Raw genomic sequence first — 12,843 nt, 5'->3', positions numbered from 1 at the left:
CATGTCACCAGAGATGTTGTGTTGGGAACAGAAACACATGTAGGTGCTGGAGCAGCAGCAGCAGCAGCTGGTGGCATTGATGAAATGATCAAGGAAGTTACCAGACCGTGTTAACTGATCGTGACATACCATGCTGCAAGTCAGCAAATTTCAGAGAAATTCTGAGGAAACTATTACAAGCAACTGTCAACCTATTTCATGGTGGGTATTAACCAAGCCCCCTAAATAAAAAAAGGAAACTTCTCTTGTCTGTGGTATTCCCTGTTTATAAGAAGGGGCCAATCTATGAGTGGGTATATATTGCAGTGGCACTCCTGAGGATTCAAACAGTTCTTTCTCCAGGGAGAAGACTGAAGGAACGGTTCAGCCGCCTGTTCTGAGACTCTGCTTCAAGGTAAGCTCCTACTCCTTCCTCACCATTCATTAAAATATACAAAGGTTTTCCTGAGCTTTGCAAAAAAATATCTATAGAAAAAGCCTAGGCTGGAGTTGCTGAACTCCAAGGACCAATCAGAGCTGATCCATGCACTGAATGTTGCAGCACTTTAGTATTCTCTGTCAATCAGGAGGGCAAGGAGAGAAGGAGGGATTTGGGAAAGAAACTCAAGCCAGCTAACCTGAAAATGAATATGCAAGTGTTGAATAAGAAAGAGGGTTAGTTTGTTGAGCAGCAGAACTCCACCCATGACCTTGCATGAGGCCTTTGGACAAACACAGGTGACTGTACTGGAAAATTCACTCTAGGTCCTGTTTGGGAAATCCAACAACTCTGTCAACTTGGAAATCATATAAAAGCAGCCAATCTGAGACTGCAGCAGAGGCATTTGAGAATCCTCTGCCACTTTTGGGCTACAATCAGAATTCTGAGCTGCTCTTTGTCATTGAAAGTTTTTATCTATGTATGTATTAAGTTAGATTTGAAGTTAGTTAGATAAATTTTAATCTCATTATGTGAGTAACCCTAAAGGATTTCTCAGTCACTTCTCAGCCTGATTTGGGCAAATAGGGCCGTGATCTGCAGAATACTGTAAGAAGTCACTGCCTGTGGGTCATGTTCTCAGTTTCCAGCTCATGGGTCACCACGTTCCTGGTGCAGGGGTTGAAAAGAGAAATAGGACAAGATATCTTGGGTCAGAGTAGGTCTGTGTGTAGCTCAACATCCTGAATGCAATAGAAATGGAGAGATGAGGGTCAGGGAGAAGAATAAGAAAAGAGCAAATGTGCAAGGTGACTTGTCAAGCCTTCAGCAGGCCTCAGCTCAGACCCTTCCCAGCCAAAGGTGGGCTTTGTGCTTTAGAGGCTGTGGCAGCTTTCTCTCCCTGGAGCCCTTCAACCTGCCTGTCCTACCTGCCTTATTCCAAATCCTGATGATAAGAAATTACTCCACTGAGTGTCTGTCCATGCAAATGGAAGCATCCCTGCTATCCCAAACCTGTGGTGCCTCTGAAAGGACACAAAGCCCCTTGCTTGGTTGCCAGCATCCCAGGGAGATTTTCAGCAGTTTTCTCATAAAGGAATGATCTTAGTGACTGCTGAGAATCACATCAGTACTGAGAAAGACAAAATGGGACAGCTGGCTGTGTGAGAAATTCCTGCAATGGTGCCTTTGACTGTACAGGAAAATCCATCATCACAGCTGAAGATGGCCATCAGCAGGAATCCCAAGCACCCACAGGAAGAGCTGCCCCCCTCCCCTCAGTGCTTGCATTGCAGCAGCCATTGTGCTGATAAGACAGAGGTGTTATCCCTCGTGCTTGCTGCTACCATCTGCTTGGCCTCTTCATTTTCTCTCTCCACGTGTCTGCAAGTTCAGAGTCTGGGGTTGGATAATGTGGAAATGCAGGGTGAGCAGCAGGACACCCCTTGCCCAATGTCAGCTGAGAGGCAGGACCCCAAGTGCATCATTTGGGTTCAGGATTGGGTGTGACAGGAGGAGCTGTGTCTGTGTGAACCTGGATGGGGCCAGAGACATGTAGGAAGTGCAGCAGTGCTGTTCTTTCCCTGCCCAATGCCCCATGAGATTCAAGCCCAGCTCAGCATTGCAGGGGGCTGAGCAGAGTCCATGCCCAGCTGCAGGTGTCTGCTGTGGGGAGGTGCTCAGAGCAGGAGGGAGGTGGGAAAAGGTGACCTTGTCCCAGGCCTCTGCCTCACTTGCAAGATAACTTTGCTCTGAGAGATGATTACACTCGTGGTGGGTTTGGCTCCTTCTTCACCCAGGCTGACTTCTCCCACTGCTGCCTCCTCCTCCTCTGGGCACCTAAACCCTGGTTTAGGTTTCACCCTTATTTCCCTCATGATTTTTCCATCTCCAGGAGGACAGAAATTACTCCTTTCCTGGTCTCTCATAATCCCCTCCTCTGCCAGTTCTGTCTCCCTGCACAAAAAGCCTCCAGGCCATGCCCAGCTCTCTCCCAGCTGAGTGTCCCTCTTCATTTGCCTTGCAGGGGAGCAAGAGCCCTTCACTGAAATCCTCCCACGATGCTGGGGCTGCTGCTGCTGCAGGTGTTGGCGAGCCTCTGGCTGGGACACAGCGAGGTGGTGAAGTCCTTTACACGTTGTCCTCAGTTTTTCTATGCACAGACCCCCCCAAATGATGTCCTGCGTCCAACGAACGCAGCCCGGATCTGCCAGGTCTATGCAAACAAATATCGCTTTGCAACCCTGTATGACAGAAACAGGAGAATTCCAGTGTACTCTGCTTACAAATACGAGCGTGGACCTGGAGACAGATATGACTCATGGTTTGTTGAGCCCCAGGTGAGTGTCTCTCTTACAGCACATCACCCTGCACTCACTCAGAGATGAGCTCCAGTATTTAAATTACCACTTCTATTTCCTACCACCCCACTACACACATGCAAATGGACACACTGGATGGGAATTTAATTCTTTTACTTCAAACACCTGCACCACATGGTTCCTCTGATGCATCTGAGACATCAGCAGGAGGATGAGATGAATCATATTCCAGAGGTGCCCAGTTTTCTGCCTTGACCTGACAGCAAGAGAAAATCAGATTAATTTGCATTACATTACAAAGTCAAATGATTCCCCTCCCTATGTCCTGCTGTGGTGGGGGACCAAGTGATGGGGAAAAGGCACCCAAGGGAGGCTAAACTTGAGGGACCAACAGTCCTGCTGGGATCTGCTCCCCACTTTACCCTGAGCTGTTCTGCACCCCTAACAGAGCTCATCTGCCCCCAGTGAAGAGTCAAACAGGCTTGGTGGGGGGTGTGAGAGAAGCGAGGGGAAACTCAGAACGGGGGAGATGGCCCAGGGACAAAGCCATGGGTGAAAAGGCACAGGAGATGAGAGGGTCAGCTTAACTGTGGAGAGATTTCTGGAGTGATGTTTCAGGCAGTGAAAAGTGAGGAGCATCAGTGTCTCTCCAGTCAGAAGGGTGTGATCTCCATGCATGGGCAGTGACGCCTGAGCACCTTTGGCTCAGGCTTGATCCAGAAGGATCCAGCAGACAGACAGAACGCCAAAGCTGTAGAGCCCTCACAAATGGCCTTCAGACCTGCAGGAACACAGGCCAGGCGAATTGTAGAATAGAAGGGCAGCAAATTCAGGACCTTTTCATGGGCAGAGTAGGGGGAGAATTTTGTGTGAAAATGGGGAAGATCATAATGTCCTGTTCCAGAAGAAGGCTAAATATGCTTCCCTACAGATGAACAACAATCTTTTGGAGTTATGAAAAAAATAATGATTCACAATTCTTACTCACGTGAACATGAGCAATTAATCTGCTCTTGCACCACTGCAGCCTCCATATTAGCGAGGCATAAAAACTTCTGTCATTTTGTAGAATCAGAGAGTGGTTTGTGTTGGAAGGAACATTAACGATCATCTCAATAAAAACCTCCTGCATTGGCCAGGCCAGAAAGCTCCAAACCAATCACTGGCCTTCTCTTCCTAGACCGTAGAAACAGGATACCTGGAAAAATCTTTGATTTTGTTAACTTTCTCCAGAGGCATTTTTGGAGCACTGCCATAGTTTCCCCAGGACTCTTCTGGGATTACAGGATCCTCTCAGAGGCTGATCATTTGTAACTTCTTTTCAGTGATGCTGCAGAAAATGCTCCCTGGCCTAGATGAGCTCTCAGACATATTCTTAGCACTCCTTTAACAGATTCCTTTTACTATGAGATCTTCTTGCTTACTGAGAAAATATGTTCATCCCTGAACAAAGTGCATCACTCCCAGGGCAACCTCAGCTCCAGGACTAATTTCCTGTCATATCTGCCTGGGTATGGGGTTAGAGGAGGCAACCTCTGGTGTTCCAGGACTGGGGTACACCTGTAGCAACCAGACATAAAATCACAGAATCACAGAATCACAGAGTGGTATGAGGGTATCCATGGAGAGCCCTGAGCAGATGTGGGTTGTGGAGACAGGAGGAAAGAGATGCAGATTTGTCAGGGAAGGTGTCTCACCAAAGTCATCTTTCTATCCTAGGAGTGGGAAATGCTCTTTGTCTCATGCATCCATCCATGCTACCAGCACAGGCTGCAGACTGGATCACAAAGGTCAAAAGACAAAATGAGAGCAGTCACATTCTGAGCTGCATTCTAGTTAAATATTTGTGTTCACACAGGAAAGGCATGTCTATGATTTCTCTTAGATTCATCCATTTTTCTGCATTGAGATGTCAGAAAATGGGCTTTTAACAATCAGAGATGTCTGTTTCATGGTAATCTGTTTCATTCCATGCCTGCTCAGTACTGACACCTTTTCCTCTTCTTACCCTGTCAAGCTCATCAATGAAACTTACGACAAGTCTATGGATGAAGAGGCTTCCATCGCAAAAAAGTACAACATCACTTCAGCGGAAATTGACCTGAGTCAGGCTACTGACCAAGACTACAGAGATGCCCTGGGTCTGGACCGTGGTCACTTGTGTCCCAGTGGCCACCAAAATGGCAACGACAGCAAGTGGGCTACCTTCACCCTCACCAACATAGTGCCCCAGGACACTGACTTCAACCAGGGTACCTGGCATGACTACGAGGAAGTAAAAATGCCCGAAAAAACCCAGGACTGTGATACCACCTATGTCATCACAGGTGCTGTGCCTGGGAACACCAATATCTCCAATGGGAGGGTTAATGTACCCAGCTACATCTGGTCAGCTGCCTGCTGCCTGAAGGACAAAAAGCCCATTAAGGCTTGGGGAGCCATTGCTAAGAACGAGAGAAACAACGACAGGGTAAAGATCATTGATCTGGCACACCTGCAGACCATGTTGACCCAGCTCTATAACATGAGAGGGGTTAATCTGTTCAGGAATGCCTGTGGCCAGAAACAAGCCTCACATCCTTGATGGAAAAGGTTCAGGAGATTTTCCAACATGTCACAGAATCACAGAATGGGTTGGTTTTGATGGGACATTAAAGCCTTCAAGATCATCTCATTTTGACCTGCCTGCCAAGGGCAGGGGCGCCTTCCACTACCCCGGGTTCTTCCAAGCCCTCCCCAGCCTGGCCTTGAACACTTCCAGGGACAGGGCAGTTAAAACAGTTCTGGGTAACTTTTGCTCATAGCAGAGCCTGCTCCCAGGAATTTCCTTCTTTAGAATATCCCTGCCCTCCATCAGTGTGAAACCATTCCCTCTTGTCCTGTCACTCCATACCCTTGTCCAAAGACCCTCTCCAGCCCTCTTAGACATCCTGGAGGTACTGGACTCTCTGGAGTCTTCTCCAGGCTCAACATCCCCAGCTCTCTCACCCTCTCTCCAGAGCAGACGTGCTCCAGCCATCAGAGCACCTTCATGGCCTGCACTGGACTCCACTCCAGCAGCTTTGTATCCTTCTCGTGCTGTGGGCCCCACAGCTGGAGGCAGCACTGCAGCTGGGCTCTCACCACAGCAGAGCAGAGGGGGACAAATGTCCTGTGCAGCTTCTGTGCTGCTTCCTTGTCTGCTGTGTTTCCAGCTCTGTCCCTCAGGGCACCTCCTCCTCTGCCCAAAGGCACAAAGACGTGGGCACAGCCTCCAGCTGCTTTGCTTTGCTGCCCATCTCAGGACAGAGCTCTCAGGGACGAGTCCTCTCCTCCTTAGCTGTCCCCGACAGTGTGCAGCTGACTTGTCCCTCACCTCCTTAGCAAGGCTGTGGGACCAGGGCACCTCAGGCTGCCCAGACATCTTGTCTGCACATCTCCATGTCTGCAGATCCCCAAACCCCAACAAGGATTCTGGACAACCTGCTCTAGCTCCTCCTGCTTGAGCCTGGAGTGTGGACTAGAAGATCTTGAGAAGTCCCTCCAAAACCCAACAATTCAGTGATTCTGTGATCCTGGGACATGCTTTTGTTTGCTTGCTTTTGAAACTGCACCTTGAGAGCTGCACCTGTTGTATCAGACAGGCAGGCTTTGGCATCAGATACATAGAAAGCTTAGAGTAGCAAAAAATAAATTCCTGTGATGCACTCCTTGGATATCTTCATTCTCTGCTCTGCTTCTGAAGCTTTTCTTCAACTTTATGAGAAATTGATTTCGGGAATGTATTCAATGGTCGTAAAAGATCATTGTGTGCCACATCATTTAGTTTGCAAGAGCTCACAATAAAAGTTGCTTGCTGCGCTGCTGGATTGCAGGGTCATGTCTTATAGAAAACACAAGTTGCTTCTCACTGAAATTTCTACAACCACCAGTGATGTCACAGTGCCCAGAGCATCCTTTACGGGACATTGCGGGTCCAAGTGCAATCTGAGCATGCCATAACACCCACACAAATGTCAGCATCAGACACCAGTTACTTCTCCTTTGCAGACACCTGTTCTGTACCTCAGGGGGCTCCTGACTTGCTCACCCACCTCTGCTAATGGCTGGGACGTGAGACAACACTCATCCTCACCATTGCTCCTCCCATGCCCACTGTCTCCAATTTCCAGGCTCTGGAACTTTGGCTGCTTGACCACCTGTCGTGGTTTTACACTGGCCAAACAACAGGCACCCAGTAAAGCTGCCCACTCACCCTCCCCTGCTAGAGATGAACAGAGGAGGGAAAAATAAAGAATGAAGATTTCATGGGCTGAGATAAGGACTGCCTCCAAGGGCAAAAGAGGCTCAATTGACAGGTAGAAAGTGAGTGTATTACTGAGAAGAGCAGAGGAGGATACAGAGAAGTAAAACAGCCCTTAAAAACCCCTTTGCTTCCCCCAACCCTTCTCTCCTTGCCACCAACAGCATAGGGAGACAGAGTGTGAAGTGTTTGGTCAGTCCAGCACCCAAGGTTTTCTCCCAATGCTCCGGGAGAGGAGTCCCTCCCCTGCTGCACCGTGGGGTCCCTCCCAAGGGAGACAGTTCTTGAATTTCTCCAGCGTGCCTCCACTCTCACAAGTAGCAGTCCAACCAAAACTGCTGCAAAGTGGGTTCCTCCCAAAGGCACAGAGACCTCCCAAAACTGCTGTGCCATGGGTTATTCTTCCATAGGGTGCAGTCCTTCAAGGAGAGGCTGCTCCAGCCTGGGAGCAGGGGACTCCTCCCTTCACTGTGTCTCCCTCTGGATCACAGCCTCCTCCAGGCATCCACCTGCCCTGGTGAGAGCACCAAACCATGGGATGTGGTTGGATCCATGGCTGCAGGGTCATCTCTGCATCCCCTCTGGATCCCCATGGGCTGCAAGTGGATCTCTGCATTCCCTGTGGATCCATGGGTTTTGGGTGGATCTCTGTATCCCCCATGGATCCATGGAGCTGCAGTGGCACATCTGCATCCCATTGTGGATCCCATGGGCTCTGGGTGGATCTTTGCAACCCCGTGGGTCCCCAGGGCCGCTGAGTGGATCTTTTCATCCCCTGTGCATCCATGGGCTGCAGGGCCACGGCTGCTTCACCATGGTCTCTCCACGGCCTGCAGAGGAATCTCACCTCCAGGGCCTTGAACACCTCCTCCCCCTCCTTCTCCACTGACATTGGTGTCTCCATGTTGTTTCCCTCACATCTTCTCACCTCCTCTTCTTCTCTGGCTGGAATTAAAACAACACACCTCACTTTGCTTTGATTTTCTTTTTAAATCTGTTCTTGCAGAGGCATTACCAATATCTCTCATTGGCCCAACTTTGCATGTGTATCTTCAGAGCCATCAGGGACTGGATCTGCCAGACATGGTGGAAGCTTCCAGCAGATTCTCACAGAAGCCACTTCTGTGGCCCTCTGCTGCCAAAAACCAGGCTGTGCATAACCAACACCCCAACACCCTCAGTGCCACATCGATCAACTTCCCTGGCTCTTCCCAGGACATCTATCCCTGGCAGTAATCAGAAATGCCCTGCCATCCACAGCAACCTTGTGAAATACAAGGGAAGCCCAACACAGGAAAGGATTGGCTTGGATTCTGTGTTGTTTCATGTGTGAGGAGTGTTGCTTTCCATCAGTTCTAATCAGTGCTGGGGGACTGGGGAGGTCCCAGATGCCTGGAGTTTGGCCACTGTGACACCCATGCACAAGAAGGGCTGGAAGGAGAATCTGGGCAACTACAGGTGTGTCCACCTGACCTCGCTTCCCACAAGGCTTATGGAGCAGCTTGTCCTGAGTGTGATCACACAGCCCATACAGGATAACCAAGGCATCAGTCCCAGCCAGCAGGGCTTTAGGAAAGGCACGTCCTGCCCAGTGAACCTGATCTCCTTTGATGAGCAGATCACTGACTGGCCCAGAGCATGAGGGGGAGGCTGTGGAAGTGTCTACCTGGGCTTCAACCAAGTGTCTACCTGGACATTCTCCCACGGCATTCTGCTGTAAAAGCCATCAGCCCACGGCTTGGAGAGGTGCTCTCTTGGCTGGGCCAGGAACTGTCTGGATGTCCAGGCCCAGAGAGTGTTGGTGACCAGTGCCACATGCAGCTGGCGTGTGGCCACAAGCGGTGTCCCCCAGGGATCCGTGTGGGGCCCAGTCCCGTTTGCTCTCTTTACTGATGATCTGGGTGAGGGCACCCAGTGAAGCCTCACTAAGATCATGGATGATGATACCAAGTTTGGAGGGAGACTCAGCTGCTGGAGGGCAGGAAGGCTCTGCAGAGGGCTCTGCACAGGCTGGATCCGTGGCCAAGGCCACCTCTGCAGGCAGGGCAGAGAAAGGCCATGAAGCTGGTGAAGGCCCTGCAGGGTCAGGCCTGTGAGGAGCAGCTGAGGCAGCTGGGGCTGTCTAGCCCAGAAGAGGGGGATGCCCTGAGAGATCATTTCTCTCTACAGCTGCCTGAAAATGGGGTGTAGCCAGTACAAAGAGGATCAGCATTTTCTCCAAGGCAATCAGCAGGACAATAAGAGGACAAGGCCTCAATGTGCACCAAGGGAGATTGTGGTGAGACATCAGGAGGAATTTCTTCACATAAAGGGTGATTCAACACTGGAATGGAGTGCCTGAGGATGTGATGGAATCCCAATCCCTGGAGACTGGGTGTGGCACTCAGTGCCATGGTCCAGTTGACCAGGGGGTGATTGGTCCAAGGTTGGACTCCATGATCTCAGAGGCCTTTTCCAACAGAAATGATTCTGTGCTTCTCACAGCAGCCCAGCGCGGAGATGAGCAGAGGGTTGCCCCAGCTGCACAAGCATGCTGCCAGGCACCTGTCATCTGGGATTGCCTCTGTTTTCTGCTGAGCCTGCTGTGAATGGGGAATAGGGATAGAGCCCTTTGCTGAGCCCAGAGCTGGTCCATGCCCACGGTGCAGTGGGAAGCATCTCTGCTCCCTGGGAAGGTGCAGCTGCACTGACATGGGAGGGTAATTTTGCAGTTTGCTCGGTGTCTGTCCATCTTTGGGAACAGCTCTGGGCCCCACTGTGTGACAGGGATTTTAGCCACTAAGGAAAAATTATTCTTGCAGGGAGCTGTGAGGAAACACTGTGACCTAAAGCCACTTCTCTGCAAGCTGAGTTGCATCATGCACCTTTTTTGATCCTTTTCCAGTAACACCAAGAGTTCCCATTCTGTGGACTGAACATGTTGCCATGTGCTGTCCCAAAAGAGAAGGAAACAGGAGAATCAAGACAGTGGCATCTTTTGGCCTCTTCTTGACAGAGCAGCTGGGCAAACCTCCTTCGGTTCATCCAGGAGTCAAACTTTCCTGTTAGGCAACTTTTACAAGATTACATTGTAAACGTACACCTCAGATTTCTGAGGAAATACTTATCTGTTGTGTATCTGGGTTGATTTCCTGTAACACTCCTGCCCTGAGGTTCTCACTTTGTGTGCCTGGGAAAAAAGTCCCTTGCTGTTGGGCAACAGCACTTTGGCACAGGAATATCAGCCAAGGACTGCTGAGGGTCAGGTGAGGAGGTGTTCAGGAATGCTGCTGCCCAAGCACTGTGCCCCACAGTAGAAGATGCTACAGCGAACATTGATACCCTGGCAGTGGTTTTGGTTTTTACAAACTGGGTTTCCAGCATCACCCTCACACAATTTTCCAGGCTCTGCCTGATTTGTGTGGAAGATCAGCCTGTGAAGCTCTGTCACATCAGGATGTTTGGAAACTCTGGGCTGCTGATTACAGTGAAGAAGGAAACACCTCTTGACAGACCATGTCTCTAAGAGAATTAGAGACACAATGTACCCTACAGGACTCTGGATTTGGAGCTGCTCTCTGCATGCTCAGACAGCAGAATGGACCAGTTAAATCTGACCTTCTGCAGCTGCAGTTATACCATATAAATCTAAAAAGAAAATTCTTCTATTTCTTTTCTTTAGGAATGTATAAGTGAGGAGAAAATGGATTTGGTGTAAGCTTAGAAAATCCACAATAATACTCATTCAAGATTTTGAAGTGTTTTACCATTAGGAAGTGAAACAGATGTCTGACAGGAAAAATGAAGCAGGAAAATGCAAAGCAGCTTGCCTAAGTTTATGCACAAAAAGAGAAGTACAAACAGCACACCAAACTCTAGAGTCCATCTCTGTGTCCTACCATCCTTATATTTTACAAAAAGTACTTCTTTTAATGAAATTTAATGAAACCCAAATGTTTATTCGGATGTGTTATTTTAATATCCAAAGTCAGATTGAGAAATTAGGTAAGTATTAGATCTTTGATTGACCATCTTAGCCTCCAGATACAAAGGCCATAGGTGTTATGAAAGCATAATAAGATTAAACCTACTTTGATTTCTGAGGAACTACTTATCTGTTGTGTACTTGGATGGGTCCTGTGAAATTACTCTCCATGTACACAAGAACCACCAAACTTAATCAAACTTATTACACAATAGGAGAGTTTTCCTATTTATTTTTTCACTGTTGCTCTTCCCTATCATCTGACTTCTCCTTCTCCAATGGGATTTATACACTCAGCTCTCACTGTGCAAATATTTGATCTCCAACAGCCAACAACAAATCCCAAACATATAAGGTCTTTTTGAGTTTTCAAATATATCCCTCCTTGGTGGATGGCACTCCTTTTAAGAGTGGCTCAGCAAAATTATCCAGATGGTTATTTATGTCTGTGTAAACATCAGATCCTTACTAAGGAATACTCAAAGGCCACAACATGAGCTGCTTCTGAGAATCAAGGTCACACTGAAAGCAGCAACAATTTAAGCAAAGACCAATTTTACTTGGCATTACTTTTAAGGAACTGCTAATCTGTGATTCATTGTAAACTCAGAGCTTCAATATGCTTCATAATCTAAAGAACCTTTCAAGGAGGCAAATTCATTTATCGAAGAGAACTAAGAGGGAAAACACACTCAAGATCAGCCTGATTTGTCTCAAGTGCTGGATGGATGTTTCTGCTGTGCCAGTGGGTTGGAAGGGTTTTACATCAGATGCTAAAGATGTCCAGAAAATGCCAACATCATTCAATAGTGGTACTGTACATTGGGAGTGCAAGTTGGCATCTTTTTGTTTTTCTTTTCTTATGAAGTTACATTTTTCCCCACTACCTTCACAAAATATTCAAAGCCCAAAGCAAATGAAATTGTGTGATATAAATATGGTAGAAAAACCTGAAAGCTCAAGAAGGCTGAACCAGTGGTTCTGAGCTGGAAGTAAACAGGTTGCACTGCCTCCATCCTACAGAGAGTAAATGCTAGAAGCAGTGATTTATCTCTGTCCATCCCATGCTGGTTTATATGCAGGTGGAACTTAATGACTACAGCTACCCACAAACACTTTGTCTCTAGGTAAACTCTGGATCTTAGATATGAGGAGAAGTTTTGGCTGCTAATTGTCTTCCAGTTTCAAGCATGAAAAGTCTTGAGAAAACAGCAGTTTAAGAGTATCAGACAGACTGTGATTATCAGAGAGCAGGTGAGGAAGGCAGAAGATTGAGCCATTGACCACAAAGGCTGGGAATGTATAAGCCAGCTCTTGTGAATACACATGCAGATATCCCAGGTTAACACATCCCATCCTTTTCTTTTAACAGCTGCAGAAAACTTGTCTTAAGCAGCTGTACTACTGTGGGAAAAGGGGAAAAACAAGACTCATGAGTCCAACTCCCTGGGGCTTCATTGAATTCTGGAATAGTTTGGGTTGGAAGGGACATGAAAGATCATCCAGTTCCAATCCCCTGCCATGGGCAGGAACACCTTCCACTATCCAAGGGTGCTCCAAGCCTTGTCCAACTCGGCCTTGGACACTTCCAAGATGGGGCAGCCACAGCTGCTCTGGGCAGCCTGTACCAGGGCCTCACCACCCTCACAGTTAAGAATTTATCCCTAATATCCCATCTAGCCCTGCCCTCTCGCAGTGGCAAGCCATTCCCCCTTGTCCTGTCACTTCACGCTCATGTCTAAAGCCCCTCTCCAGTTCTCCCGAAGCACCTTTAGGCACTGGAAGTGGCTCCAAGGTCTCCCTGGAGTAATCTGTTTTCCAGGTTGAACACCCCCACCTGTCTCAGTGTATACCCTGG

The 12,843-nt window shown here is 48.4% G+C and overlaps 1 protein-coding gene across 1 annotated transcript; it reads left to right on the top strand.

Moving 5' to 3' along the window:
• The first annotated feature begins 263 nt into the window (after nt 1–263).
• On the top strand, nt 264–6,436 carry LOC106864235 (endonuclease domain-containing 1 protein-like). The gene is made up of 3 exons (XM_088165972.1): nt 264–394; nt 2,445–2,757; nt 4,757–6,436. Exons 2-3 carry the CDS (start codon nt 2,479–2,481, stop codon nt 5,321–5,323), a joined length of 846 nt encoding a protein of 281 aa, XP_088022098.1. The 5' UTR covers nt 264–394; nt 2,445–2,478; the 3' UTR covers nt 5,324–6,436.
• Nucleotides 6,437–12,843: the final 6,407 nt, after the last annotated feature.

The sequence above is a fragment of the Sturnus vulgaris genome, chromosome 5 (assembly GCF_052056855.1).
Source record: "Sturnus vulgaris isolate bStuVul1 chromosome 5, bStuVul1.hap1, whole genome shotgun sequence".
Lineage (NCBI taxonomy): Eukaryota > Metazoa > Chordata > Aves > Passeriformes > Sturnidae > Sturnus > Sturnus vulgaris.
Note: the sequence above shows the minus strand (reverse complement) of the source record. Positions and strands in the feature narration are given on the sequence as shown.